This window comes from Eurytemora carolleeae, unplaced genomic scaffold (genome assembly GCF_000591075.1).
Source record: "Eurytemora carolleeae unplaced genomic scaffold, Eaff_2.0 scaffold296, whole genome shotgun sequence".
NCBI lineage: Eukaryota > Metazoa > Arthropoda > Copepoda > Calanoida > Temoridae > Eurytemora > Eurytemora carolleeae.
The window spans coordinates 48,145-76,140 of record NW_019396202.1 but is presented as its reverse complement, the minus strand read 5'-3'; the positions used below and the strand labels follow the sequence as shown (position 1 = coordinate 76,140).

The following is a 27,996-nucleotide window of genomic DNA, read 5'->3' as shown; positions in this document are numbered from 1 at the left end:
GTTTGCAACCTGTTTTAAGAAGTAAAAGAACAAAATACTCGCATTCGAATTGTATCAACCGGGTTAGACATAGAATATTCTAGATTTAACAGGAAATAATATGACATAATACGTGTTGAATTTACACTGTACAATAGCGTACACTTCGATTGTTCGTTTTTTTTCATAGCATTTAAGAGATATATACACCGAGATCCCTGTCCTCGATGAACAGTCAAAGGGTTAATTTAGTGTCATTTAAAATTACTCAAACAGTGTCCTTGAAAATTTCAGGGACTTTTTAGATTTGACATTGGAGAATATGAGAGGAACTGGTGTATAGTAATATCAAGTAGCTTTAAAAAGTCTTGAATTCTGACAACTTCCTCCAATGCCTTTTTCTGCAGGAGAAATCCGCAAATCATTTTAACAGAGAAACCACAGTTAAAAATATTCAATTTATGATTTTAACCACATGGACATATCATTCATTTTGATCAATGGTTTAAAGAGTGCCGGACGGAAATTTAAACACAAGACGGATGTCTCAGCCAGACATGGAATCCATTTTCACAAAAATAATCTATGAAATTTTCTGGTCATAAGAACCTCTCATGTGAATTTTCAAAATTATCAAAATTAAATGCTTTTAACCTCCTCGGATAGACTGATGCATCATTCTTGTTTACAAATTCCGCCCAGAAAGAACTTGTTTAAATACAGGTGTCCCACAAAACATGACAGTTGGTGAATAGTTTAAAATGTCTTCTTCCATATATTGTTAAGTTTTTTGATTCAATGATGATGGTAAGAAATACATATGGCAGTAATATTTAGTAAAATTGCAGATTTCAAACTAATATATATTTGAGTAATAGATTTCCTTGACGAAATAAACTGCAAAAAGTCTTTATTAAATAATATAGTAACATGGAAGAGACATTGAAAACTATTCACCAACTGTCATGTTTCGTGGGACACCCTGTATGTACAAACGCAGAGTATACGCGAGCCCAATTAACTTTCCTTGCATTAGTTCCTTGGAAGCTACAGTCTTTTTCGGGATTTCAAAAATTTGAGACTTGATTTTAAAGATTTAAAAAATCATACGATTTTTTAAGACTTTTAGCTGATGGCGAAGATTTAAAGAATTTACCGAGTCCTGCTCTTCTTAAATATTTTTCGCTTCACTTGAGTTCTCTCCAAAATCAAAAATCTTTTGAAAGAAATTTTTAATTTTCTTTTAATCTATTCAGTCAGTTCGGAGAAATAAGAATTTGAATGAAATAATTAATGTTAAAATAAAAAAGTAAACCCCGGAGTTTGAAGAAAAAGAAGAAACAAGGCTATTTTACCAACAGCGCAATAAAGATATTTAACTTAATTATGTTTATCAAGGAACTGAGTTCTAGCCACAAACTCAAATTCTCCAATCCCTATATCTTTGCAACATGATAGTGTAAACCTTTGACGTTTAGATCTTTATTTGATCTAACTAAATTTTTAGTATATGAAATATCAAAGATCTACGACATTGGGTTGCAAAGATATGGGATTAGAAAATCAGAGTTTGTGACAAAAACAGTTTCTTTCTCAATTTTGCACCGCATTGTTGGCTTTCTTTAAAAATATTCTTTTTTCCGTATAATCGTAGTAAGTTAATTTTTCTAAAAGTTTTTAAAAAATCTATTTGATGGTTTAAATAACTGCGGTTTACGTAATAAATCATGTTTGCTTAGCTCATGGTGACATTGCTATAAATAGCTCATCAATCAGTCAGCTTTTATTTTCAAAGGAATTGAGTCTATGGAACAAAATCAAATATTTAAACCACAATATCTTTAGAACTCGATATTTTAAACCTTTGATATTTCAAACTCAGATTATTTGATCTAACAGAATGCATAGTTTGAAATATCTAAGGTCTGCAACATTTGGTTCCAAAGATATAGTGATTAGAAAATTAGAGTTTGTGGCAAAGACTCAATTCCTTTGTTTTCGCGTGAGAACTGAGAGGTTGAAATTTACATAAAATGAACAATTAGTCAATTTTCTTTCGTCTTGCAGATTTGTCCAAACTCATCCTTTTACGATTTAAGGCTATCATGTTTAGAAGTGGCTATTTTTAGATTGAAAGCATTTACTTATACTATGTTTAGAAGTAGATCTTTAAAATATTTTATTCTTAGATTGCAAGCATTGACTTATATCATGTTTATAAGTAGATTTTTAAAATATCTTATTCTTAGATTGCAAGCATTGACTTATATAAATGTTAGAAGTAGATTTTTTACATATTTTATTCTTAGATTGAAAGCATTGACTTATATCATGTTTAGAAGTAGATTTTTTAAATACAGGGTGTCCCAAAAAACATGGGAATTCAGTGACGAATTCGAAATCGTCTTTTTAAATAATTCTTAGATTTAGTATGGTGATACCTACTGAGAAAGCTGTAATTTGTAAGAGTTTCGTCTGCTGTGTTCACATTTTGTTTGTTTATGTTTTGACTGCATACGGCCTTGTACTTAATAAAACAAAAAAATTACAGTATACAAACAGAGTAAACTTGTCCGTCTTCACTGTTCATCTTGCGGAGACATTATAGACACCCTGTATCTTATTTTTAAATTACAAGCATTGACTTATATCATGTTTAGTTTACTTGAAAATATCAAATTATTATATTCTTGGTATTTGTATATTTGTAGATGAAAATATTAAATTCTTATAAAATGGTTGGAGAGACTTCGCTAAGAAGACAGGATGAGATTGTATAAAATTTTAGAAAGAGAGACAGTAAAATGTTCAAGTATAGCCTCGAAATGATTTATGAAAATACAAAATAATTAAAAAATTTATAAACTATCTATCTATTTAAAAATTGGTAAACATACTTTGTTTTTCAAAGGAATGAAGTCTTTGCCACAAACTCAAATTTTCTAATTTTTATATCTTTGCAACCTGATGTTATTTACCTTTAATTGATATCTAAAAATGTTAAATACAATAGAATTCTATCAAAGGTATACGAAATGGGGTTGCAAGTATAATGGGATTATAAACTCAGTTCCCTTACTGGAAACTTCGATTATAATAAATTGTATTTCATTTTATACTTGAGTGAATCCTGGGATAAAGTTTTCTTTAAGAGAAATTAATTAATTTACCTCATAAAATGAGGGGGACACTGTGCTACAAAAACAAATACAGGGTGTCCCACGAAACATGACAGTTGGTATAAAACTGTTGATCTCTTCTTCCATAACATGATAATTTGAGCGAAATAAAAAAGAATAATATTAAATAATACGAGGCTTTTCGATTATAATAAAATTGCTTTTATAACAATGGAAATGTATTTTTGATTCAGTGTTTATGATACTAGGATTTGAGGGAGCTTAATGCCATTTTTTTTAGCTTCTTAGTGTTTCTCTGAAAGCCAGGATTTTTAATTCTTCTCTGAATTTGCGGATTGTTCTAAAATTTATCCAACTACAGGCCTATCTCTTGTTTACCTACTATTTCTAAGATATTTGAACGTATAGTTGCTAAACAACTCTTATCCTTTGTCGAATCTAATGATATCTTATATGCTTTCCAGTTCGGTTTCCAGTCTGGGAAATCAACTATTCATCCTTTAATTCATATTGTTGATTATATTTCTAAAGCGTTCAATAATGATGAATTTGTTTTTGCAGTTTTTCTAGATTTACAGAAGGCTTTCGATCTTGTTGATCACGATATATTATTAATGAAACTGGAAAAAATTGGTGTTCGGAGGATTAGCCCTTAAATGGTTTAAGAGTTACTTAAGTAACAGAAAACAGTTTGTTATGGTAAATGGTACTCTATCTGATTTTTTTTCCATGATTAATATTTCAGTATTGCAAGGCTCGATCCTGGGACCCCTACTTTTTCTTATTTTTATAAATGATATGCATTCCTCAAACAAATTGTTAAATATACACTTTGCTGATGATACTTCAGGTCTATGCAAGGGGAAAAACTTTGATGAGTTGGTTTCATTTGTAAATACTGAATTACAAAAAATTGGTATTTGGCTTCGGTCAAACAAACTTGCGATAAATGCATCTAAAACCAAGATAATGATATTTCATCCAAAGGGTAAAATTATTTCAGAAGCTAGATTTTTTTTCAATAATAATGATTTTGATGTTCCCGTCGACCCTGAATTAATTTATCCCATCGAGAGAATTCATAATAATTCTGCCCCCTGTCCTGCATATAAAATTCTTGGTGTTTACGTTGATGAAAACCTCACTTTTGATTATCACATTAAAACTGCTCTAAATAAAATCTCAAAGTCTATGTTTTCCTTGAAAAAGGTTAAAAATGTTCTCTTGACCTCAGCTCTAAAAAGTATTTATTATGCTCTTGTCCATCCTCACTTTTTATATTTTCTACCAGTCAAAAGCTGTACCAGTCTAAAAAATATTAATTCTCTGAGTCTTATACAAAGAAAATGTATTAGAACAATTGCTAAAGCTAGATATAATGCTCATTCTGAACCTTTATTTTATGAATTAAAGATACTCCCCTTCACGGACCTTATTCTTCATCAAAAACTTTCGCTCATGCACTCCATAGCTTTTAGTTACGCCCCTCCTTCTTTCTATATGGATCCAGTGTTCCCCAGGAATTCAGATATTGAGATGCACCAATACCCCTTAAGAAATCGAGATCAATTTTTTGTTCCTAGATGTAAAAATTTATTTATAAATAGATTTCCCTTGTATTCTTTCACTTCCTGTTGGAATGAACTTGACCCAGCTTTGTCTTGTATTGCTAGTAAAAATGAATTTAAATATAAACTTAAGCAACATTTTCTGGATAGATTATCGAACTTTGAATGCAATCGGCTATTTTGCTATACATGTTCAACTCTAGTTTCTTAGATTAAATTGGGGTTTCCATGGTCTTAAATATGATCTGTTCATATTTTTTAATACTTGATACATATAATGAATATCATATATATGTATCCTTGTCTGAAGAAATATTCAGCTTATTCTTGATCTCTTATCTTGATTAGAATAACATGTAGTAATAATATTTCTTGATCAAGAACGATCTTCAACATTATTGAGCCTAAAACTTTTTGTATTTGTGACTGTAAATATTGACGCCATGTTTCCGCCTCCTGTTCTGCAACCGCCACCGCCGCTACTCTTCGCCATTTTTGTGCTCCATAAAGGCACATTGCACAACGTTTGAATCTAATCATTATTTTTCTGAACCAGGGGAGCTCGTTTGAAAACAGCCTGAGCTATCTTGTAGCTCCCCGGCCACAAAATATATATGTAATTGTATAGTCATTTTTATTAATATGAATATTGTTAACTTGTGGCCCAATAAATGATTTGATTTGATTTGATTTGATAAATGTATTTGCGGATTGTTCTAATTGTATTTGCGAATTGTTCTAAATGAATGAATTGACGAATTTTCAAAAAAAAAATTCTGCGTTCGTGGACAGAGGCGTATTCAGGGGGTGGAGCTAAGAAACTAAGCCCCCCCCCCCCCATGGATCAGTGAATATTCTATGGTTTCCACGGGGGTTTTGCATCCCAATGAGTAATGATACCCCCTCCCCTAGAATACCCCATGTAACCATCATAATTTTGTTTAATGTCTCGAGCTTTTTTTAGGTATTGCAGATTCCCGGTCCTTGGTCTCATCCAACTCCAAGGATAGCGGCGGCCAGATCGATATGGTCGAATCAAAAGGTAAAAAATTATTTTAGGTGTAGCAACTTTTGTACACGGTGTCCCACAAAAATTGACAATAACAAGACAACTTTAATGTCGTCTTTGATCCTTGAAATAAATTGCGGTATTTATTCGCAAACCTAATCATAGAAGTATAATTCCTGAGTTAATTAATAATTATCACAAAATATTCTTAGTTTTGGTATTTTTTTGTGTTTTCAATATTACCGGAAATGTAAGTTAAGATTTCTACAATTTTTGTTTATTTGATAACTTATCTCCTGTAACAGGAACAGCACAACAATGTTGTCGGTTTGAGCAAATTTAGAAAATACCAGGTTTACGTCTTCGCGCGAGTGTAAACTGCAAAAAAATTCAAAGAATAGACTTTAATTTACATGCGCATGATCTCGATAAAACCTACAACATGGAAACTTTTATTGTAAAGCGCTTAATCCTTGAAAACAGCTGACTTTTATTTTAATTCTTAATGACCTTAAAGATATTCAAACCGTACTTAGTTAATCTCATCTGTGGAACTATAATTTCTAAATTTCAAGCTCAAGCTGTATTTAAATGGATGCTTTTTCTGTTATATATTGTTAAATGAAGTAACTAGGTTAGAGGTATTGTAGATTAATTATAAGTGGTGACTGATAACTTGTAAAATTAATACAAGTCATCTTTTTAATTATAGTGGTGACTGATAACTGGTAAAAAAAATTAATACAAGTCATCTTTATCATATCACCTTTACAGATCATAATTCCTACTTTTTATTTCTGATAAATTGATTAGTAAATGCAAATTTTTTCCAATTTTTTATATCTTATATCAGTTTACAAAATACTAAACAATTCTTCATACAAAGCAAGGTGACGGATTGTTTTTCATATTTTGTAAAAAAATGTTGAATACCCAAAACACATTTTCAACCATCATATATTGAATTAATACTTTATAGCAATGCATTGTTGCCTTTTGTTGGAGTTTTTTCTTCTTCTTTTGGTACCTTCTTAAATGTTGACCTAGGTGTAAATACGTAGATGATCACATTTGTTGTACTTTTTTACAACTTGTTATTGTTCTTTCTTTTATGTTGGTCACGTGTTGGAAATTTTTTCCTTTTTATTCAAGTCTTGAATATTTTTAATTACATTTTCACTTCATTTCGAAAAACAAACACTTTCTGGTTCTCATAGATCCAGACTGGTGGGACGCTTTCTGGTTCTCATAGATCCAGACTGGTGGGACGCTTTCTGGTTCTCATAGATCCAGACTGGTGGGATGCTTTGCATCAATTTTCAGAATGGATCGATTTGAAGTTTCACACTGCAATTGCCTTTGATTTTAACCACTCAACTAACTTTTCTGTAGCCCTAGACATGTATATTTTAGCTTTGGATTTTAAAAAGGCAATATTCTTATTCATTTTTGCTCGAGAGCTTTTGCAACCGTTGGATCGCTTCACTTGCACCAAACTCTAGTATTCTCAACCCTATATCATCGCAACCTGATGGTGTACAAATTTGATATTTTAAACTCGGCGATTTAGTTTAACAAAAATCACGGTTTGAAATATCTAAGGTCAATGACATAATGTTGAAATTACAAAGATATTAATGATTAGAAAATTATAGTTGGTGGAGATTAATCAGTTTCTTTGAGCTCATTTATTTTAAAAAATAATTAGATATATATGTTATATCTTTTACACATATATCACATATCATATGTCCCAAGTAACAAAAGTGAGGAATTTCCCCAGATTCTCCAACACTGGTGACTTTCTTTAAGGAATTTCCGAGGAATTTCTCGAGAATCATTTCCTGTAACTGATTCCTTAAAAATTCTCGAGAAATTCCCTAGAATTGGTTCCCAAGATGAGAGATTTTTGTGGGATCACAGTTTTGAGACTCAGTTTCGAGAAATTCCTGAGAAATTCTCCGGAATTTTTCCCCACGAAATTCCTCAGAATATCTCCAGAAATATTCTCTGGAAATTCCTGAGAAATTCTTAGGACTTGGTCACCATATTTAGGGATTTTTCGGGGAATTTATTAAGAGAATTAGTTTCGAGAAATTCCTGGGAATTTCTCCAGAATTTCACCCCAAGAAATTCCTGAGAAATTCTCCTGACTACTTCTTCGGAAATTCCTGAGAAATCTTAGGACTTGGTCACCATATTTAGGGATTTTAAGTGGAATTTAAAAAAAGAATTGGTTTCGAGAAATTCCTGGGAATTTTTCCGGAATTTCACACCAAGAAATTCCTGAGAAATTCTCCGCATTGCTTCTCCGGAAATTCCTGAGAAATTCTTAAAACTTGGTCACCAAGTTTACGGATTTTTCGGGAATTAGATACGAGAATAAGTTTCGAGAAATTCCTGAGAATTTCTCAGGAATTTTTCTCAAGAAATTCCTAAGAATTTCTCAGGAATATTTCTCCGGAAATTTCTGAGAAATTCTCAGGACTTCCTCACAGAATTTTCAAGTTCCCTTTTTCACCAATAGGTGTCTCTGAGGTTATCTTCTTTTATGCACTGCTCAAACTAAATCTTTTTTTCTTTATATCCTTATTGATAAAAAATGATAATTTACTTCAGAACCATCTTTTAAAAAAATATTTAAAAATTTTAAAACATTTATTTTTATTTTTTCTTGAAAATTCACTTGTCTGAATAAACTAAATACATGACAACTTCAGTAAGATCAAAAATGACTATAACATTCTGACTTAAAACGATGGTTATACTTCCAAAAAGTTGGAGGGGCAATATAGTTGTTAAGTTATTCACTACTTTTGTTAGTGAATATTTCAAAATATTCCTGAGGAACTCTTGAGAAAATCTTGAAAATAGTTCCAGGGAAATTCCCAGGAATTGGTTCTGAAGACCTTTTCGCTACAAATTTTCTCTGGTTTTTCTGAAGAATTGGTAACAAGAAATTCCCTAGAATTGGTTACAAGAAATTCCTTGGATAGAGTAAAGAGAATTTCCTCGGAATGGGTTACAAGAAATTCCTCGGACCTGGTTCCTCGGAATTGGTAACGAGAAATTCCTGGGAAAAGCTGTCGACATTTTCACCGGATTTTCCTGTGAAAGATTCCTGGGAATTTCCGCGGATTCCCAGGAAATATTCCTGGGAATTTCCGCGGATTTTCCGCAAAATTGTTACTTGGGATTACTTAAATTACAATAATCTAATATGTGGTATCTGTTACTTCCATTGTTCATGTTACATCGGTTACATTTATTACATCTTTGCACGTTGCTACTTCCATCTGTTACATCTGTTATATTAGGATCTGAAGACAGCGCTAATCTTGTTTGTGTTGATGCTATATCCCCCCAGCTGTCTCCCACTGCAGGAAGGAAAAGGTTTAGAAGACAGTCGACAGCCTATGATGAATGTGTTAATCAGAAAATATCTCCAGTAAGAAGAGGGAGCAGACCCTTTCTCAGGTAGGAGGGAGTTTAACCGGTCCCTTTATTATTTAAAGGGACTATTAGCGTAAATTCAAGTGACCCTCCATGTAAAGATGACAGAGAAATTTATGTTAATTTTTCCCAAATATCGTTCGAATTTGTTTTTATTTAGTCCTGGTACAGAAGACTGTCCTAGAAGTGGAAGGCGGGATTCATTATCCCCAGACTCTGCTGCAGAGGATAGTACAAGGAAGGGAAGGAGAGATTCTAAAGGAGCCAGCAGTGATAAGGTAGATTACTTGGTTTTATTGGAGCCAGCAGTGATAAGGTAGATGATTTCTTGGTTTTATTGGAGCCAGCAGTGATAAGGTAGATAACTTGATTTTATTGGAGCCAGCAGTGATAAGGTAGATTACTTGGTTTTATTGGAGCCAGCAGTGATAAGGTAGATTACTTGGTTTTATTGGAGCCAGCAGTGATAAGGTAGATTACTTGGTTTTATTGGAGCCAACAGTGATATGGTAGATTTCCTGGTTTTATTGGAGCCAGCAGTGATATGGTAGATTTCCTGGTTTTATTGGAGCCAACAGTGATATGGTAGATTACTTGGTTTTATTGGAGCCAGCAGTGATAAGGTAGATTACTTGGTTTTATTGGAGCCAGCAGTGATAAGGTAGATAACTTGATTTTATTGGAGCCAGCAGTGATAAGGTAGATATCTTGGTTTTATTGTTGCCAGCAGTGATAAGGTAGATTACTTGGTTTTATTGGAGCCAGCAGTGATAAGGTAGATATCTTGGTTTTATTGTTGCCAGCAGTGATCAGGTAGATTACTTGGTTTTATTGGAGCCAGCAGTGATAAGGTAGATTTCCTGGTTTTATTGGAGCCAGCTGTGATAAGGCAGATATCTTGGGTTTATTAGAGCTAGCAGTGATAAGGTAGATATCTTGGTTTTATTGGAGCCAGCAGTGATAAGGTAGATATCTTGGTTTTATTGGAGCCAGCTGTGATAATGTAGATAACTTGGTTTTATTGGAGCCAGTAGTGATAATGCAGATAACTTTGTTTTATTGGAGCCAGTAGTGATAATGCAGATAACTTGGTTTTATTGGAGCCAGTAGTGATAAAGTAGATAATTTGGTCTGGAAGGGACTGCAAATGTGATTTCAAAATGACCATCAATTGTTAGGATGGCATCAAAACTGTTTCTTTAACAGCTTTGTCAGATTAAAGGGAGTGTTCGCGAACACTCCCTTTAAGAATGAGGTATAGTCTTAAAGATATTATTTTTTTTGTTTAGATAATAATAAATATATTGTCCCCATTCAATAGAAAACATAAAGAAAGAAAAATAAAGAAAAGGAAAGTAATGGTTTGGTAGTTTATTAAATCAACCAATTCTAAGGTGGTGGAACAGTGGTTGCGTGGTTTCTTTGCTTGGTTCATACACCCGGAAAGGGGGGGGGAACCGGGTGGAGGGAAGGGGGGTATGGAGGGATTATTGCGTTAAGGGATTTTTGATGTATTTTTATAGCCAGTTCACAGTTAGGATTTTCACAGCAAAGAAATAGGTTAAAGTCATTATTTTAATTTCCTTTGTACTGATAAAAAATATACTGCAGTTATATTTGTTAATATTAAAAGAAAATTAACAATTAACCTGGAATTTACCAAACATGTTGATTGAATCGGCCATTGTCTTAGCAGATGTTGCTATCTCCTTAAAATGTTTAGTTAAAACGCCTACAGAATATTCTCTTATCTCTGGTATATATTCCAGGAATCACGTGACTCTAGCCCAAAAACAAGATGGAAGCGCCTAGGCAGACGGAAATCAAGCGGAGCAAACAATGAGGAAATCCATTATAATATAATCTTATTTGAGGGGTTGTTCACATACAGGGTGTCCCACGTAAAATGACAATATGATATTATTAGAGGGATTGTTTAGATACAGGGTGTCCCACAAAACATGACTGTAGCAAGACGATTCAATGGTCGTCTTTGATCTTTGAAAACTTCTAATAACCTAATTTTGACTGAATAATTCTAGTTTTGATAATAATAATATAGGATGTCCCTAAAAGTCTGATTTAATTCATTTTGATTTGATCTAGAAAGGCAGACCTCATTTTGTAAGAAATAATTCAAGAAGAATTTACTTCTAAAATATTATTTCGACGAAGCAATTCCTAAATTTATTACAAAGATTAAAGACGACCTTCAAGTTGTCTCTAAACTTTCATATTTTGTGGGACAAAAAGGTCTGTTATAATATATATTGCAGATCTAGGACTAAATTTCAATAACTATAAACGAATCAATGCCTAAATTTATTACAAAGATTAAAGACTAAAGGATATTCTCTCAGTTTTTTTTAGAACTGTGATTAATAATTATTTGAAAAGATAATATGATGGATTATAACTATTTAGGATAAACTTCTTGGAAGAAGAAAATCCAAATCCCATAATTCTCACTCCCCTGATTCAGGTATATTTAATATATATACTCCCACTCCCCTGATTCAGGTATATATAATATATATACTACCACTCCCCTGATATAGGTATAAAAATATATACTCCCACGTTCTTCTGGTTCAGGTAGATATTTACTCCCACATCTAGATATAAACTTTGCTTGTCTGTTTGTTTGTATCCAATAAACGTCAAAACGGCTGAACCGATAGGGTCCAAATTTTATGTGTGACCTCACATGACCCAGGGATAGTTTTTGGAACATAAAAAATGAAAAAAATTCTGGAAAATAGTTGGATTTTTTTTAAATGCGCCAATTCGAAAAGAAGAATCCACTAAATCCGACTTTTAGAGCAACAGTTAAAACCTAAAATTATCCCCCCAGGAAATATATTTGAATATATTGCAGGAGGAAGCTCAAGGGAACCTTCACCAAAGTTTAACGAAGGTCATCCATCAATAGGCCTACGTCGGCAGTCTACTACTGATGAAATATTTATCGCAAGGTTAGTATCTACCCTACTACAGTCTATAAAATTACAGTTTTGAATGCTTTAATTGGGCACTTTTTCATGAACTGTACGCGTAATATTAACTGACCTTCCAGTTAAAGGGGGGCTTCACCGATTCACAACAGTACCCTTTGAACCTTTGATTGTGGGATGTCAGACATACCTGTATTAATCTACTTAAACACTTTTATTTTTTTAACAATGCAAGCTCTTATATATTTAAGAAATAAAAATATTTTCTTTCTAGAAGTGGGAGAAAATAAATATTTACTGTCGAATGTTTGAAAACCACTTTTAACGTTAAAAAGACGATATTTTCAGCGGACACTATAGTAACGTATCAGCGTTTCGAGTTCACGCTATGCACACAACACAGCTGGCACACCGAAATTTGTAAGAATACAAGCGCGGTTTTCGATAAGTTTGCACAATAAGATATCTGTACTTGATGAACACACAAAGGTTTAAAGGGTACCGCTGTGAATCGTGAATTGTCTTCTTTGCATTGAGGGTCACTTGAAATTACGTGTACAGTCCCTTTAAGGGATTATTGGGAGTGACTGCAGCAAGGGAGTGTTGTTTAAGAAAAGTCATAATTGCAGAGTGAAATAAGGATTAATAAGTAATGTGCCTCTCAGAATGAATAATTGCTGAATACTAAAAAATAAATTTTACTCAAATAATTACATAAAATCTTCTTTTTTAATTTTCTTATTAACAAAATCAGAAACAATTTAAGATTTCGGCTAAATATGTGTTAACATATCAAGATAAAGTTGTAACTTACAATCAAAACTAAAAACTAAAATCATCTCTTTCATTGCGTCCACTTCTTCCCTTTCTATGAAATCATTCGCAGATTTTTTAAATGTCGTCTTAGAAATCTAATTCCGTTAAATGTTAAAAAAAAATTGGACATAAGACAATTAATAGAATTAACATAGACAAGTGTCTTTATTCGAATAAGTACTATTACTAAAAGCAATAGAATTTAAATAATTGATAGCTTCGGCAGTCATCTCCTTTACATAAACTTGATGTAAACTATAGATAGTATAACTGTTATTTTTGCACTGTTTAGTTTTCTTGTTCTATAGGGTCTAAATAAAAAACGTTCTTATAATTTATTGTTTTATTTACAACTCTCCAGGTTTACTAAAGCTCAACATGATCGGACCTACACAGAACCCAGACACACACATATTCACCTCTCTTTCATTTTTATTTTTTATTTTTAACGTATCATACGCCGCATGAATCTAAAGTTTTCAGTGACCTGGACCAAACAGCCAGATATTAAGCTCTCCGGGTTTCCCGGCACTGTATAACCCTAGAATTCATCAATGTGTTTTTAATTTGAACCCCGGAAATCAAATGTGTTTTAGTCTATAATTCAACAATCTTTTACGTTACGGATTTGTTAATGCTGTACTTTTTCCTTCAAAATGCATATGCCGACAAAAAAGTATTTCGGAAGAAAGTCTAAAAAATTGTGTTTAATGGGTCAAATTGTTATCGAAGGTCGCAGCTTTCTGGAATATTGACAGAACCGTTAAATATGTATATATGTGCCAAATAAACTACAGTGATAACCAGAAAACTCTGGAATAGGGAGACGACTTTTAGACTCAATCAATGACTCATAAATAGTGCAATGAACATGAGACAACACAATTGTGCGGTGTAAAAAGGCCCACATGACTTAACAACTATTTTAAAATTTACTTGAAAAACTATTTACTCTGTTACCGCATCAAATACTATTTATTATTGCTCTAATGTCGTCTTCCTATTCTACAGTTTTCTGGTTATCACTTTATTTATTCATTTATGAAGAGTCGGTTCAACATCCCTTTAATATTTGAATTCATTGTTGTAGAGGATTCCGGCGTGAGTCCACTAATGAAGACTTGGCTCGCTGTAGAAACTTCCGGCGTCAATCGTCAACTGCAGACTTAGACTTAACGTCCAAGAGGGCTGGCCGCCGAGACAGTGCGTGTCAAATATCAGATGGTCAAATCAATTCGATGACAATAGAAACTACACAGGTAGTTTTTCACTTAAAGTGTGCCTTTTTATAAAATAATTGTCAATAAAATGCGACGTCCGCCGGGGCGGTATGTCATTTGTCCTACAATCATTTGTCCTGCAACCATTTGTCCTACAACAATTTGTCCTACAATCATTTGTCCTACAACCATTTGTCTTACAATCATTTGTCCTACAACCATTTGTCCTACAATCATTTGTCCTACAACCATTTGTCTTACAATCATTTGTCCTACAACCATTTGTCCTACAATCAATTGTCCTACAATCATTTTTCATACAATCAATTGTCCTACAATCATTTTTCCTACAATCATTTTTCCTACAAATAATTTGTCCTACACATCATTTGTCCTACAACCATTTGTCCTACAACAATTTGTCCTACAATCATTTGTCCTACAACCATTTGTCTTACAATCATTTGTCCTACAACCATTTTTCCTACAATCAATTGTCCTACAACCATTTTTCTTACAATCATTTGTCCTACAACCATTTGTCCTACAATCATTTTTCATACAATCAATTGTCCTACAATCATTTTTCCTACAATCATTTTTCCTACAAATAATTTTTCCTACAATCATTTGCCCTACAACCATTTGTCTTACAATTATTTGTCCTACAATCAATTGTCCTACAATCATTTGTCCTTCAATCATTTTTCCTACAATCATTTTTCCTACAAATAATTTGTCCTACACATCATTTGTCCTACAGCTGCACTTCAGTTTTCTCCTTTATTTCAATTGAACTCTACACATCAATTGTCCTACTCTACATTATAAAATGATTTGTCCTACAATTGAAAACATCATTTGTTCTAAATAAATGTTTAAAAAGTTGAATTTAACTTTTAATATGTTAAATAATATGCTGTCATCTCACCTTATTTTGGGTTAGGTAAGGTTAAGACAATTTTTGCTTTTTTCTTCGCGGAATTTCTTTTAAATCTGTTTCGCGAAAAAATGCGAAATATTCACCGAATAAGAAATGCGAAATTTCGCGAAAAAAAAGAGAAAATTTCTTATAAAAATAAATGCAAAAATTTCTGAGAATAAAATGCGAAAATTTTGCGAAAAAAAATTAATAAAACATAGCAGAGAATTCCACACGTTTTTTTGCGCAATTAATTGTTAATTCCAGGTATGGTTTTCGCGGAATTGTTTTCACCATAGTTTTCACCTTTTTTAGCCTAATTCATTTTGCGAAAGATGCTAAATACGTTAAAAAGTTTACGACATACGGACGAAAATTCTCGAATTTTTTGCGAAAGTTTTCGTTCTCTGGAAACCCTAAATGCTATTTCCCCCACTCTATAGGACAAATGATCAGTAGTACAAATGATATATAGGCCCAAATAGATTCTATTTGACACTTGTGACGTTTTGTATAATTGATTCATTTCTGTGTTGCCACCTATTGTACTTGATAATCTATTTGTATAGGCCAAATTAGTTTTAGGACAAATTATTGTAGGACAAATGATTGTAGTACAAATGACTTAGCGCCGTCCACCGGGGGNGTGAGAGAACTAGAGTTTACAGGTAAAACGGAAGAGTACTAGACTAGAGTTTAAAGACAAAAAGTAGGAGAAAACTAAAGTTTACAGATAGAAAGTAGGAGCACTAGAGTTTACAGATAGAAAGTGGGAGAACTAGAGTTTAGTACAGATAAAAAGTGGGAGAACTAGAGTTTACAGAGAGAAAGTGGAAGAACTGGTGTTTGTAAACTTTTAGTTTTTGAACAAATAAGAAATAGAAATTTACTGCTTTTTGTTTATTTTTTAGGGTGGGGGGGAAGTGGGGTCCCAATAATTTTTTTTGCGCGAAATTAGGCCCCCCAGAGATAATGGTTTAGTCCGCCCCTGAATTCAAGTGTCATCAAAACTAATACTCACAACATATTGCAAGTTTGAAGTTAAAATTTCTTGTTTTAATATAAAATATTAGCAATGTTAAAAAATGTATGGTGCAGTTTTGTTCAACTCGGTCTTGGATTTGAAAAACGATACAATTGTTTTTAGAAACGATGGGTCACAACAAACGAACCACTCGTTTTAAGATTTTAAAAAAAATCGAAAAAGAAAACAACGATACGATCGCTTTTTCAAAAAAATTGATCGGATCGTTTTAGAAAAAAAATGTTCTTCACACTTCAGTTTATGATTTGCACGTTATGGGGGGGGTTACGCCCCCCCCCCCCTTCACATGTCTTGGGGGAGGCACTACCCCCCTTGCCTCCCCCTATATACGCCCTTGGGGCTTGGATTTATTTTTATATGAGGAGCAAAATAATCACGAAACCTTGAAGTTTAATTCAAAACCACGCAACCTCTTAACAATATAATATTCACGCAACCTCGATCAAATACACTCGTCTGGTTTTCATTAAAGTGTGTTCTTACGCTTTGGCCTTTAGTTTTACCTCACCAACTCCAACATACTTTTTTTTGTAACTTTAACATGTCATTTTTAAGTGTAAAAAGTATAAATCTCTAAAAACGGGATAGAAAGAAGATAAACTCCAGGGATAACCAGAGAACTGTAGGATAGAAAGAAGATAAACTCCAGGGATAACCAGAAAACTGTAGGATAGAAAGAAGATAAACTCCAGGGATAACCAGAAAACTGTAGGATAGAAAGAAGATAAACTCCAGGGACAACCAGAAAACTGTAGGATAGAAAGAAGACACTAAATCAATACTGAAGTTATTTGATGGTGTTACAAGGCAAATAGTTTAACTTGTAAGTTATTAAATCACTTTTTAAGTGAAATGAGTCTCTTTACATTGGACAATTGTTGTGCCTTAGGTTCATTGGACTTTTTAAAGCTATATTTAAGTTTTAAAGTTGACTTCATATTCCAGAGTTTTTGGTTCTCCCTGTTCATAACGATGAGACGACGATGATGAGACTGGATCAATCGTTGCATGACTGTACAATATGAATAATAGAATAAGCTGAATATCAAAAATATTTAGAAGAGCAAAATCTACAGTCATTCGAGATTTTGTTTCGAACCTTATGGAAAAAAAACATTTTGTTTTTAGTATCGAATAAGGGAAATCATTTTAAGATTACGAATATTATGTTAGAATTTCGAAATAATTTTGGTGATATTATTTCTTATCTTATATAGTGATAATATTTTCGAAACTGGTTCGATTTTTAAGTAACACATCGCATTGTCTTTGATTTTACATCAATAACTAACTTTTACTTTTTTGTAGCGTTAGGTCATAAGATGTAATTGGCAAAATTACCTAACCAACAAAACCGATTAAAAATAATTTTGAGGCAAAATCTTGAAAATGTGAGAGAAAGCGCTGAGATAGAGAGGGAGAGAGAGAATCAGAGTATATTGAGTTAAGGACTCTATCCTAAAGGATATACGTTAAACAACCAACACACCTTCAGTTCTCTTTCAAGAAGCAAGCTGTACACACTGCAAAATATTGATGATAATAATAATAATATTAATAGTAATAATAAAAATGATACTGATAATGACAATAATAATAATACTTAGCGCCGCCCTCCGGGGGGGGGGGGGTCTTGACCCTTTGAGACTTTACAGACGAAATTGAATCGAATTTATATTGTCTGTTTCCTTTTAATTATGATTCCCTGCAACTGTAAACTTGTTTATTTTGCCTTATCATTAATTTAGCAATAAAAATATTATATTCAATGCAAAAGAGATAAATTGGTAACAAAATTTAACAAAACATTATTGGAAAGATGCTTTTTATGTCATATTTGAAAAGATAAATTTATGAATATCAGGAGGCTCCATATTTCTAAATGATTTGAGAAAATAAATAATTTTTACATTTTCTTATTTTCAAAAAATTACAGGTAAAACATCAAATCAGACATTTTTTCACAATTCGGTATTTTTTAAGATTTTCGCATTTAACAATCACACAAATTCAATACTTTATTTCAATTAATTTTATTAATTTAAATAATTCAATACTGGAGTTCCCGTTCTGAGAGTTTAAATCCAGAAATGAATTTCCCGTATTTACCGTCCTGCAATTCTCTCTTTGTGCAAAAGGTTAAGCATTAAAATGTTTTAGCCTTAGGAGCTCTGTCAAGAGCAAAACCTAGAATGCTTATTTTAGCATTTTTTCGAAGGTTTAGATAATTTTACAATATTGCTGAACAAAGAATATTTCCTTCGCTCTACTTCTTAATCAGGGGAAGGTTTATTTAACATGAAAATATACATAGGAACTGATCTAAATCCTATATCTCTTCACCCAGATTGTGTAAACCTTTGATATTTCAAACTTGGATTATTTGATCTAACATAATTCTTTGAAAAATCTATTGACTACGACATTTGGGTGAAAAGATTTAGGGATTAAAAAATCAGAGTTTTTTATTCCTGACCGCGCGCTGGCCATTTCCTCATTAGATGTGTGCTTTTTTCCGCCCACTCTTTTGACTGCAATTATAACCAGAAAACGAAGAATAGGAAGACGACTTTTATAATAAAGTTATAACTTTAAAAAGTTCAATGATCATGAGATACAGCAGTTGTGCAGTGTGAACAGACCAATTTAACTAAAGTGGCGATTTTTAAATGTCTTGCAACAGCATCACAGACATCTAAATACATTGCTTATAATGTCGTCTTCCTTTTCCATTGTTTTTTGGATTTCACTGTAGAGATTATATTTTCCTGGCATAGTCCCAATATGATCGTCCATCAACCTTCACTGATGTGGTAAAGTGAGTTGCCACAAAAAATAAGGCCAGATCGGTTTAGCAGTTAAGAGTGACATTTATTTGATATAAGCAGATGGCCAGACCAACAAGCAAAGTATTTAATAAAGAAAATTTCCCTCCTTGATGGGAAAGTAATGAAAAATTTAAATAAGAAAAGTTCGGATAATTACTATTTTCTATTTAATGAGAAAAATAAAAGAAAACTAAAAGTTCTTGTGCATAAATAAAGAGTACATTTATAACTTTTCATTAAAGGGAATGACCGGATAGGCATGGGAGCTAAACTTAGAATGAAGTATTGTGGAGATCATTTTAAACCTATGAGACGTTTTTACGGTGTATATTTGTTCAGTAAGAGGGCAAATTCAATCTTTGAAATCCTCATAGATTGGTCATTTTTGAGGGATGATTTTGAGAATTGGTTTTTAAAAAATTACTCAATAACGACGAAAAATGGACTCAAAGAAGTTCGTAGTAAGATTTCGATTCTACTGGAGACCACCGGAGGGATTTTATTTTCACTGGAGGGTTTTCAAAAAATGCTTTTTACAATTTAAAACTTTACGCAGGGTGATTTACATTCCACTGGAGGGATTCAGAAATCCTTTTTAGGGGTTTATAATTCCACTGGAGGGATTCAGATATCCTTTCTATGGGTTTATAATTCCACTGGAGGGATTCAGATATCCTTTCTAGGGGTTTATAATTCCACTGGAGGGATTTAGATATCTTTCCAGGAGGTTTATAATTCCACTGGAGGGATTTAGATATCTTTCCAGGAGGTTTATAAATCCACTGGAGGGATTGAGATTTCCTTCTTATGGGTTTATAATTCCACTGGAGGGATTCAGATATCCTTTCTAGGGGTTTATAATTCCACTGGAGGGATATAGATATCTTTTTTCAGGGGGTTTATCATTCTTGTTAACCTTCCATACTTTTCATCTGTCTTTCCTTTTAGTTTATACTCATTTTTTTCATCCTGTTCAGCCTGGATATCTGAATCCCTCCAGTGGAATTATAAACCCCTTGGAAGGATAACTGAATCCCTCCAGTGGAATTATAAACCCCCAGGAAGGATATCTGAATCCCTCCAGTGGAATTATAAACCCCTTGGAAGGATAACTGAATCCTTCCAGTGGAATTATAAACCCCCAGGAAGGATATCTGAATCCCTCCAGTGGAATTATAAACCCATAAAAAGGATTTCTGAATCCCTCCAGTGGAATGTAAATCACCCTGCGTAAAGTTTTTAATTGTAAAAAGCATTTTTTGAAACCCCTCCAGTGAGAAAGAATTTCCTCCGGTGGTCTCCAGTGGAGTTAAAATCTTACTACGAACTTCCGTGACTCCGAAAAATGTAGTAAAAATTGTACAGTAAACTAATCAGTTGTTTAGGAACAGTTTGAGAAAATAAAAATTAACTATTATATATCATTGAAAATAAGTAATCTTATTCAGTTATTGGTTTCCGTAATGTCTCATTGTCCACAAACATTTTCTGTACATTCATACATTGCCGGTCACTCCCTTTAAGAGAATAATTAATGATCAAGAGACCACATAAATTTCACTAGAAGGGGAATATTCATTTGGCGTACAGCCCCGTTTTGCCTCATAAAGTCTTTATTTGTACTGTACTGCTTACCCTGGCTAGTTAAAATTCGGCCCGGTACATGAAATGAACTGGAATGTTCCGTGAAACTACTGACTACTGTGTAGTGAGTAGTGACTATGAGAATTTAAAGATGTTTTCCTTTCCCTTCTAAAATAAAATCTGTGTATTTATGAGATGCCCTTTTTTGAAAATGTCCTATCTATGATATGTGTTTCTATGAAATGTTTCAACACCCTGTTTATTTTTGTCTGGATAACAAAATTTTAAGAAAATATTGTGAAACTTTGTTAAAACTTGAAATCTGCGAAAACGTTTGCTTTTATATCAATCAGAAATTGGCGCATTTTTAAATCTTGAATTTTGCCCAGGTTGGATTGTTTGGAGAGAGTAGAGGTGGGGATGATGATGGGTTCTTGTATGAAAACCACACTTATCATGAGGAATGTCTTCGGTAAACTCACTTTTTAAATTTACAAACACTTTTTTTTATTAAATCTACCATTAACCCATTGTTTAATTCAGAATGTTTTTATGACCAAAGTGGTTAAGGGAACCAGACGTAAAAGAACAGTTTTGTTTCAGGGGAAATTAGTTCCGTATCAGGTTTATGGACCATTTCTATCACTGAGTGTAAGAAATGGGCACAAATTAAAAGTTTAGGTTTTTAATATATAAATATATATCAAGAAACAAAATGTCAATAATAAAACTTCAATTCCCTTTATTAAATTATTTTCTAAAATCATAATTACAATAGAAAATAATTTTATATTGAAACCCTTGACCATTTTAAAAACCATACCCAGGTTTTCCATCTTCTATCATATCCCTAATTGGAATTGGTATTGTCGCGTATTCAAAACAAACTCATTTTCACACCTAGATAAATTAGACTAGATAGCTCATGTCGTCTGCACCGGATACAGGAGTGTTTTAACTGAAATTAAAAATATGAAATTAGCTCTGTACTGGCTTCGTCCATACAGTACATTGGATAAAAGAGTTGCGGCAAGTATTGTTTATGCTCCGTACAAATGTATGGGATGGGATGTTTTGTAAAACACACCAATAACAATATACTGATCAGATAAATTTGTTTTCTAAAGATTCACCCCGAGAAGCAAAACGTATTCATTGACCTTTTTGTATGACGAGTTCATGATATACAGCTTTATAGTCTGGTTAAACAATCTATTCTAATCAGGGAATAGGGATAAAGGGAAGGGAAATGGCGCTGGTCTAGCATGAGAAAGCCAGTCGCACTGCTTTGCAGACGAGTTAGTTATTACACACGCACACTCGTTTGGTACAGACACACATCATGCCTACAGTCAAGGAAATTGCAGAACAATGTCTTCAATTTTAATAAAGCTTGAATTGTATACTTCTTAGCATGAAAATTTGGCTGATAGTGTTGACTTAAATATATATAAATAATATTTTACATGTATATCAAACTTATTTTTAAGTAAACAATTAACAATAAACAAATAAACTCTCCTAGACTGTGCAAATACCGAGATTCGTATCTAATGTATTTTTACCTACAGCACACGCCTTCGGTTCGTAATTACTTACACACACTCTTTTGGTACAGACACACATACATGATGTTTCCGCCCCCTGATTCTAATATTTATGCTTTTACAACTTAAATTTTGATGACAAAAATAATCTTTTAAAGATTGAATTTTGCCAAGAATCTAGACTTCCACATTTTATTGGTTTGATTAGAGAATAAAGATAAAAAGTAGGAGAACTGGAGTTTACAGATAGAAAATGGGAGAACTAGAGTTTACAGATAGAAAATGGGAGAACTAGAGTTTACAGATTGAAAGTTTACAGAAAGAAGGTAGAAGAACTAAAGTTTGTAGAAAGAATGTAGGAGAACTGGAGTTTATAGGTAGAAAGTAAGAGACCTGGCGTTTACAGATAGAAAGTGAGAGAACTAGAGTTTACAGGTAAAACGGAAGAGTACTAGACTAGAGTTTAAAGACAAAAAGTAGGAGAAAACTAAAGTTTACAGATAGAAAGTAGGAGCACTAGAGTTTACAGATAGAAAGTGGGAGAACTAGAGTTTAGTACAGATAAAAAGTGGGAGAACTAGAGTTTACAGAGAGAAAGTGGAAGAACTGGTGTTTGTAAACTTTTAGTTTTTGAACAAATAAGAAATAGAAATTTACTGCTTTTTGTTTTAATATTAATAATAATGTGGAGGAGCTAGATTGTTGTCTTCCACTTCCGGAGCAACCTAATCCAAACATATACTCTGTCTGTCATATAGTTTACCTCGTTATATTTTATTCTTTATTTCTCTCATCATTTTGCGTCACAACATTTTGTTAATCCCAATGTAATAATTTTTGCTGACAAATTTCTTTTTCTCTCGCTGACATGCCTGAAATTGGTTTCGACCAGGTCCCTGTGTTTTCCACACCCAAATACCATAGTGGGATTTTTTTTTGTTAAGTGTTGGTAGCGATTGACAAGATAACAATTAATCCTATAAGGGATGAGATTTTGAGCCCTGTCCCTTTAACAACAGTGTCAGAAAATCTTCTCTCATTCTGGACCGATTCTCCTAAAGTTTTGTTTTACAAGTTGAGGCTCAGTTTGTGAACAAGAGAATCACTTCATCCAGACAAGGTTAACACATTGTGATGCTGTGTTTCCTCAAGATGTTGCCTGCAGACTCCTGGATTGCTGAATCTTATGAAGCTATGAGGAGGTGTCTCATCCAGATGTATCCATTGAGTGATTTTCAGAAGTGCCAGGTTCTTCAGAGTTATTGTCCAACCAGCGACCCTAAGAATTGATGGACAAAATGCTGATCCTTCGAACAGAAGATGAGAAACCAGGGTTTTTCTTCTAAGGACTGTTCATGGAATGTCTTCCAACTGATATTCGTGCGCACCTACTCTCTGAGTCTATCAGTGATCCTCAAAAAATGGCCCAGCGTGCTGACAAGTTGCAGACAATCTGTGGTTGTAATGTTCCTGTTCAAGCTCTATCTAATCATCAGTTTGAGGATGTATATGCTCTTCCACAGTGGAACTCTTCGTCAAGGACAGGAGCCCAAAGTTCTTTGTCGAGGTCTTCTAGTTGTTGTTCAGTGCTGAAAGATGAGAGTGGAACAGGTTCCATTTCAGTTTACTGGTATCACCGCTGATGGGGAGATGAAGCTTACCAGTGTTGAGCTCTCTGTTCCCAGTTGGGAAACTAGTTAACAGTGGAGATTACTAAAAACGCAATATCATCGCCTCCCCAGCCATCAGTTCCAGGAATATCATATTCTGAGATGTCCTTGCACCAGCAGTCATGTTCTAAGGTTCAAAACCTCTGCCAATCCTCCGCACTGAAGGTTGTCTCTGTTACCGTTTCCTGCTCCTAACTGTGATATTCAACTGATGTTTTCGGACCTCTGGTTTCAGAGCCTATGAGAAGAACAGTTTTTGATTCCATCCAAAATGTTTCTCATCCTGGTGAACAAACTTCCCAGAGACTAATTTCTAGAGTTTTATCCTGGAGTTCTTGTGCAGAGATGTCAACCTCTGGGCCCAGTCATTTCTAATTTGTCAATGGAGTAAGGTTAAGATTTACATCGAGAATCCTTTTCACCATATCCTAGTTCCAGGACAAAGATTTTCTCACATTCATGTTGACCTGGTTAGATCTCTCCCTCAGTCTGGTGGTTTCTCCTACCTTTTACTATCATTGATTTTTTCCAAGATGGCCTGAAGCAATTCCTATCAAGTCTACCACATGCAGAAGATTGTGCAAGAGTTCTCTTACGTTCATGGATTCCTCATTTTGGAGTACCCTCAGTAAAAACCTCTGATAGGTTCACTGGTTCTATTTGGTCTTCTTTGAGCATGTTGCTGGGAATAATTCACTCTCCTACTACTTCCTTCCATCCTCAATCTAACTGGATTGTTGAGAGGCTTTTGGAATCTAATTCCCCTGGTTCTACTTGGTCTTTAAAGTGTTCCCAAAGAAGATTTAACAATTTCCTCCTCTGAAGCTGTTTTTGGTTCTCTGTTGGTTCTACTTGAAAAGTTCCTAGATAGCCCTGATCTCCCTGCTCCAGAGTATCTCTGCCTAATCCAACAAATCATCAAGAATAATCCAGTTTCTCTGCTGCATTACAGTTCAGCTTATTCAAATCCAGTTCAAGAACAAGTTCTACCAAGTTTGCTCTGAACGCTTCCAATGTGTTTGTGAGAGAGGATTCGTCCAAACCTTCCCTTTCTCTGCTCTACAGAGGTTTTTATCTATTGATCTCTCGTTCTCCAGATTGGTTCCAAGACAGACTCTGTCTCTGTTGAACAACTGAAACCAGTTCTCTCCAAGTTTGATTCTGACAGCTTAGGAGCCCCCTTGCTGAGGTAGACCTCAATTACCTCCGATGCCTACACCTCCAGCTCAGATACCTCTGACTCAAAGTCTTCCGACACCATGTTCAACAGCTACATGTGTAAAGAAGAAGGTTTGGTTTTCTCCTCCAGTACCTATTTCATCCTTAGTCCAGAGAAAACCTTAAAGGGTTGTCAGGGATAAGCATCTTGTTTCTCTACAATAGCTCAAGATGCTTGGGGGACCCCTGTGGAGGAGCTAGATAGTTGTCTTTCAATTCCAGAGTAACCCAAACCAAATATATATTCTGTCATATAGTTTATCTGGTTGTATTCTAGAAATCAGTGTATCATTATCAACAGGTCATTTATTTCTCTCCCCACAATAATAATAATAATTATAACAATGATAATGAAATGTAAATAAAAATAAAAATGAAAAGAAAAATGAAAATGATAATGATAATGATAATGATAATGATGATGATAATAATAATATTAATGATAATAGTAATAATCATGATAATGATATTAATATAGCAAAAACAGTAAATGATAAATGATAATGTTTTGAAACTTTTGATTTCTTACAGCGTGTTTTCAATCTGCAAAGTTTGTAATCATTATTTTTAAAATTTAAAATTTAAGATTTAAAATTTTAAATCTAAACATGGTTTTTTAAAAAAATCTTAATTTTTAAACATCCATTTTTCTTTGGGCATTTCAGAAGAAAATGTTTTAAAAATTCATATTTAAATACTTTAATATTTAAAATTTCTTATTAAATAAGATGGTTGTAAAATGGCCAGAAGAATATCGGGTTAGTATAAGATATTTGATTATTAAATCTGTCTTATTTGCCTGGATTAACTGTAGACTAATTTCGTAATATTACTCAAATAACCTAAATTAGCCCCTCTAGAAAAATAAATAACGTACTTGGAGCAAAATTCATTAATACCTAAATATTCACATAATTGATAGTAGTTCCTAATTTTTGTATGCTAACAAAATCCAAAAAAGGAATTCCGTTACCGGGAACTGAACCCGGGCCTGCTGGGTGAGAGCCAGCTGTCCTATAACCACTAGACCATAATGGAGTGTTGATACTATCAATTGTGGGTGCTCTTGAACTACGTTCATGCTGATAACAGTAACGGACAAGTTTTGGAATGTGTGCGAAGTTTAAATAGCAAGGTTGTGCGCAAAAGGAAAAATATTCATTATACAAAGATAAATGTTTAGAGGATTGAACTCTAACCCTATGTAAGAGAAGCATTTTTAAAATGCTGCTTTCAGTATTTTTTCTACAGGGTGTTCCAGAAACATTAAAGTTCACTATTATTATTATTTGTTCAATATTAGAGAAACTATTACTATGTTTAATATGAACAGTATTTCTCAATTTTCTTACTTCAGAGCAAACCTTTAAAAAAATCTTCTCAATTAAAAGTGTTATTACTTAGTTATTTTATATTCTAACTTTTCTCAATTGACTCTTAGAATTAAATAATTTATATATCAACAAATATATTCTTACAATTAAATATTTGGATAAATCCGGTGAGAGAAGCAATTATTAATAGGAATAGTATTTATTTATTTTCAAACACTAAATACTGTGTTTTTCCAAAGGCATTGTCCCAAATGTGCAATTTCCCAAAGGTTATGTTAGGCTTTCTGAGGCGCTACCGCACAGGCTGCAATGAACCAAGCGCTGAGGTTAGGACAGGTAGGTGGTTGAGAGCTGCAACTAGAACTGGCTAGGAGCCAATTGCTGTGGCTAGGACAAACTTGGGAAATTGCCGCATCCCATACAAATCTGGGGTTCTCCTGTGAAAACATATGATCTCCAATGAAAATGATGGAAAATGATGAAATCTGTAGAATACTGTAGAATACTGTAGAATACTGTAGAATACTGTAGAATACTGTAGAATACTGTAGAATACTGTAGAATACTGCGGAATACTGTAGAATACTGTAACATACTGAAGAATACTGTAACATACTGAAGAATACTGTAGAATACTGTAGAATACTGTAGATACTGTAGAATACTGTAGAATACTATAGAATACTGTAGAATACTGTAGAATACTGTAGAATACTGTAGAATACTGTAGAATGCTGTAGAATACTGTAGAATACTGTAGAATTCTGTAGAATACTGTAGAATACTGTAGAATACTGCAGAATACTGCAGAATACTGTAGAATACTGCGGAATACTGCGGAATACTGCAGAATACTGTAGAATACTGTAGAATACTGTAGAATACTGTAAAATACTGTAAAATACTGTAAAATACTGTAAAATACTGTAAAATACTGTAGAATACCGTAGGTAAGTGATGAGGTCAAATCCAATCAGAGAGAGAGATAATAATATTTGTCTTGACCAATCAGAATCCTGCAATACTGCTAAACCTTCATTATCCTAATAATGAACCGAAAGCCTAAACAATTCTCTTACATAAAAATCAGAACTGATCTGGCTTTGGGGTATGCACTATAGGAAATCAACTTTTCATACCCTCCCAAAAACTCCGATTATGGGGGGGGGGATATTACAGGGACTGTTTACGTAATTTTAAATGCTCCTCCGATAATAGTGTGGATGAAAGAAATATCCTTATTTTTCTTTCATCTCTTTAAAAGTGCTTACGGAATACTCTAGAAACAATGTAGAAAAATATCAGAATTCAATACATTTTAAAATAGAAAAACGGCTTCATGAATCTGAAATGCCATGCTTAAATGAAAAGTTACATGAAATTACGTCTATAGTCTCTTTAAAGAAATAGATCAGTCATTGCCTATAGTATTGGTAGAGCAAGCATGCAAGCAAAAGAAAATTGAACTGCTAATCTATATTTTACTTTTATTTTACAAAACATGCATGCAATACTTCAATGATTGGTATTGAACATTATTTTCTTTAAATATTGCCCCCCCCCATATAGATTAATTGTATGATGTATGTAATATTCTCACCTTATTAGACATTTTTATTAGCTGTTTAGATTTATAGCTAGACAATATACGAGCAGCTATTTGGAATTTTTAGTCTTAACAAAAGATTTATCTACCATGATATTGGAAA

General features: G+C 33.3%; 1 protein-coding gene and 1 non-coding gene across 3 annotated transcripts in view; one reads left to right on the top strand and one right to left on the bottom strand.

The window, feature by feature from the left end:
- LOC111697988 (uncharacterized) overlaps positions 1 to 27,996 on the top strand; it is a 64,512-nt gene that overhangs the window by 4,113 nt on the left and 32,403 nt on the right. The window contains exons 3-10 of one of the 2 annotated variants that reach the window (XM_023468191.1): positions 5,652 to 5,729; positions 9,014 to 9,173; positions 9,310 to 9,427; positions 10,919 to 10,993; positions 11,574 to 11,631; positions 12,028 to 12,124; positions 14,010 to 14,178; positions 20,908 to 20,990. In XM_023468191.1, the coding sequence (XP_023323959.1) occupies positions 5,652 to 5,729; positions 9,014 to 9,173; positions 9,310 to 9,427; positions 10,919 to 10,993; positions 11,574 to 11,631; positions 12,028 to 12,124; positions 14,010 to 14,178; positions 20,908 to 20,990 (838 nt within the window). Of the gene's footprint in view, positions 1 to 5,651; positions 5,730 to 9,013; positions 9,174 to 9,309; positions 9,428 to 10,918; positions 10,994 to 11,573; positions 11,632 to 11,656; positions 11,670 to 12,027; positions 12,125 to 14,009; positions 14,179 to 20,907; positions 20,991 to 27,996 lie in introns of those variants that run through there. The other variant, XM_023468192.1, reaches the window with a different exon arrangement.
- Positions 25,918 to 25,991, bottom strand: Trnae-cuc (transfer RNA glutamic acid (anticodon CUC)). Its single transcript has one exon. It is a non-coding gene; the product is annotated as a tRNA-Glu (tRNA).